Genomic DNA, 4,163 nt, shown 5'->3' with positions numbered 1-4,163 from the left:
CCGTTGCAACAAGATGCAGCCACTGTCATTTAAACGAGAGTTAAAGCGCACTCACCAGCTTTGGTCGACTCCATGTCCTGTGAGTTTTGGGGGGTTTCCTCCTCCTCTGCTACCTCAGTGCTGTAGCCGTCTTTCTGTTTGTGTTCAGCAACTGAAAAGTCGCTGAGAAGCGGTTGAAAAACTGGCCGTTAAGCTACAACATTTAAATGAACGACGCCGGTAAAGACCGTAAAAACTACGGCCGAACGTCAGTGACAGACTAGCGCAGATATAATTACACAGGAAGGACAAATCTCACATATCAGACCGAAGCTCTAAGTTTTTTACACAACCGGATTGAACGACCCAGAAATGGCAGCTTTTCGTCCTCGACGGTGGTAGTGAATTAATTCTGTCGAAAAGAGAACACGACTGGTCTATTTTCAGTGCAGCAGAGCTACAGCTAGAAATACAAGCCGTACTCCAGTGAAAGGTAGCACAGGGAACGGCTGCGATGAAGGCGCCACTCCAGCGGTTTGGTGGACTGCTTTTGCAGGGACTGTTTCGAGTAGCGAGCAGTGTGCAACCATGTGACCCAGTTCATCGGCTCCTCCTCCCCTGCAGCCCTGCACTGGTGTCAATGTAACCCACTGACATACTTTCACCAATCAAAAGTGAACAAAGACAGTTGCCAAGTACTGTGTCCAAAAATACGAGTGCGCTGCAACGTGCAGCGGTGTATACTTATGCTGCTTATTAAAGACAGGCCTGAATCCAAACGTTTTAAAGGGCGTTTTATTAAATGAGGGCAAAGGTAAACTCAAACATGTCTCATGGAAATATTTGGCAGAAATCTTAAAACACAAGTTTGCTTTGTGCATTTTATCTTATAATACCTTTCCTACATTGCAAAAATAACCTTTACTCCTACATACCAAAAAAACTGTGAAACATGTCATTTTAACCCTTTAAGGTTGGTCCTCAGTTATATTGTACCTCCATTTAACAGCCATTCTGGGGGGCTGGACCTCACTGTTTACTGAAAAACACAACTTTATCAGTGAAAAATAATTAATGAAATAAACCTACAATCAGTTTTGATCTTAATTAAGACTCACTCATTTATAAAACCTTACACTGACATGGAAATGGTCTTATCTCTAAGCAAAGTCTAAACTGGAGGTATAGCAGTAGTTCCCTTTAAACTGATGACCCCTATGACTAAGTGACGATTATATACAATACATAACAACAACTGATAAGCTAATGATAAGCACAGTGAACATAATAACTACAGGAAGCAATTTGGGTGAATTTTGAGCAGATTATTTCTTGTGAATATTACTTCCGAATCAAGTATTCCTGATATTTTTTGGAACTTTTAATACAATTATCTGCAATATGTTTTTTTTTTTGTTTTTACAGCCACACAATGTTAATAGGCTTCTTTTTTGACCAAATCTGTGTGTTTCTTCTATTGTTCTATTGTTAGCTCTTTGGCTGTTTGAACTGCAAAACAGAGTTTTCCAAGTCCAAGGTGAGAGTTGTAAAATGTGACTTGGAAAACTCTGTCGGACATTTTCTTTAATTTCTGACAAAGAAAGTAATCAGCCGATTAATCCATTATGATAATAATCATAAGTTGCAACTTGAATGGAAAGCACATTAATGGTACTTCACCTATCATGTGAGATATGTTTGCAAACACACCAGTGTCTGGCAGTGGATGCTGTTTAAGTAAGACACACATCAGACTAGTGGATCCAGTTCTAAGGCCTAATGTCACGGGGCTTTCGAGCCATTCTCCCCGCCCCACTAAATTCTCACTAGGTTAACATGACATAGAAAAGCTTCCCTTCTCTCCTTCTCCAAACAGCAGGCAGGACACGGCCAAAGCGCTACACAAACATAGCACCAGCCATTTCCCAAGGCGCTCTCAATCCCAGCTAATGTTTCCTCGCTCACTACAATGAAAGCTTTAAGGAGTAAGCAATCCCACGCTGCACCATCCCGTTCTCCACTTTCTTTTTTGGGGGATTTTTACAGAGAAGGTCAGGAGTTACTGCTGCTCCACAGACTAATGTAAGAGGAGACAATAGAGCGGGAGTAACGTGAGAGATGACCGTTGTTCTCACTCCCCCCTTCCATGTTCTCATTTGACCTGGTTGGTCTGGGGAACTGTACTATAATAGGACTATAATATGTGCTCACCATGACCCAGTGAGGGAATTCAGGAGTTAACATAACAAAGTAAGATATACAAGAACACTTTAGACAGTTAAACACACAGTTAAAAAAATGACTGGTTTAGATGTGGGTGCTATAAGCTGACTGTTTTATGGTGGGAAGTGATGGTTTACCGGTAGATGTGATGAACTGATGAAGTCTTTGTGGTTTATTCAAGTGTAACCTTTAGCAGAAGCATAGAAGTGACACGTCTGTGTGAGTTCTCTGAATTCACTGTGGTGAATCAGGGCCTCAACGACTAGCTGAGTGTACTAATTTAGAGGCGCTGTTGCTTCAAAACCATAAGTATAAAATGTCACCTCATTTTACTTTCTTTACTTCCTGGTTTTCACACTATGTGACTAATCAGCAACAGGTGATCACACACTACAAGATCTTTCACAAAGTCTGTCTGGTCTTTAAACTACATTTCATCAGTAGTCATTAATAACAAGCACATCATGTTTAATTAGGAGATAGTTTAATATCACACACCATTGACAGCATACTGCCTGATCAGCCAATGTCAGTAATCAATACACACATTATTAAACCATTAATCAGCAATGTCAGACAGCATTTTCATACTGTAACAGTTACCTAGTGTTTCTGTGGTAGCGACAAATGTTAAAAATGATGCATGTTAGCAGTTTGAATTAATCTAAAAGCGCCATGCACCAAACTCCCTTTAAAAAATATACATATTAACAATTCCTTACGTGTTTGTGACACATAACACATAACTCTAGAAACTTGAGCTTAAGTGTGTTGTATGTTTACAGTCTTCTTGTCAATTCGGCATCAATATAATCGTCAATTTAATTTATGAGAGAAACTGTTTTTGTACAAACAAAGTTTTTTGGTTGTTACCCAAGTGACTTCCTGTCTGGTGCTGGAGAGAGAGGCTAACTGTGTCTGCTCTCACAGGAAATTATCTGGGCTAAAATCATGTGGTTTAGAATCATAATCAGAATGAATCAGATCAGACTGTGGTTGTACTGGGCATCTCATCAAGTTTGAATGTATGAGTGTTCAGGGCGTCACTGAAAGAGTGATACTTCACTGGTTAAATTAGGGTTAAAATTATAGGCTACAATAAAAAGATCAAGCCAAACAAACTATTAATAAGTTAATTGTAGCAATTACATTCAGTATGCAAGCATTCTTTGGAGGATTCATTTATGTTAACTTACTTCTTTTATTAAGATGTGTTGTCAGGTTTCACAGTGTATGTACAGTTTATTAATAAAAGCAAAGTAGCTGGTAAGAGTATTGAGTATTTTTTATGAATCTGACATGTACAAGTGCCACACTGATCATGTGCAGTTAAAAGAGAAGCAGCTGGATTACTCATTCTGTTTCAGAACAACCTGCCCCGACCCCTACCTACATAACACATCAATACAGATTGATTTTTAACTTCTTGTCCCTATGTAGGTGTACCTTCAAAAGAATGAAAGTGTTCCAGCAGAATGAAACATGTAAGGGAGCACTTATGAATGTCAAAAGAAAATGACATTGTGGGTTAGATTAACATTTGAAAGAAGTTTTAGTCCTTGAGAGCGCCAAACTGATCCTTACATTCCAGACAAAGCTGTGGATAAAAGTAACTGTAAGATCTCTGCGGCACATTTTGCCTATAAAACTGACTATTAATATTATATTAAATTTCTGCCAATAGAACCTCCTAAATGTTACACACTGGAGCTTTAAATACAGTTTGTAATTTCTGCCACCAGAATCAAAACAATCAAAACAACAACGAAAGATATAGTTGGTTGACGTTGTGAAGCAGCATGGGATCATGGGAGTCTTCACTGTTAAACAACCACTGTTGCTCTGATGTTGACTCAGGCAGAAGTTGTTAATGAAGGTAATGTATTGAAGCTGCAGTAGGTAAAAAAATAATTCTTTGTCATATTCACTGAACCTTTCACTATATCCTGAAAGTAGAACAT

At 38.9% G+C, this 4,163-nt stretch overlaps 1 protein-coding gene across 1 annotated transcript in view; it reads right to left on the bottom strand.

Annotated features, from left to right (window-relative positions):
- The window catches only part of nr1d2b (nuclear receptor subfamily 1, group D, member 2b), a 9,451-nt gene extending 8,887 nt beyond the window's left edge, over positions 1 to 564 (bottom strand). The window contains exon 1 of the mRNA XM_035680980.1: positions 56 to 564. Within this exon, the coding sequence (XP_035536873.1) occupies positions 56 to 74 (19 nt within the window). The 5' untranslated portion in view covers positions 75 to 564. The remainder of the gene's footprint in view (positions 1 to 55) is intronic.
- Positions 565 to 4,163: the final 3,599 nt, after the last annotated feature.

Source organism: Morone saxatilis, unplaced genomic scaffold, assembly GCF_004916995.1.
Source record: "Morone saxatilis isolate NCDOM2014 unplaced genomic scaffold, NCSU_SB_2.0 Contig9, whole genome shotgun sequence".
Lineage (NCBI taxonomy): Eukaryota > Metazoa > Chordata > Actinopteri > Moronidae > Morone > Morone saxatilis.
The sequence above is the reverse complement of the archived record's forward strand: the minus strand, read 5'-3'. Positions and strand labels throughout refer to the sequence as shown.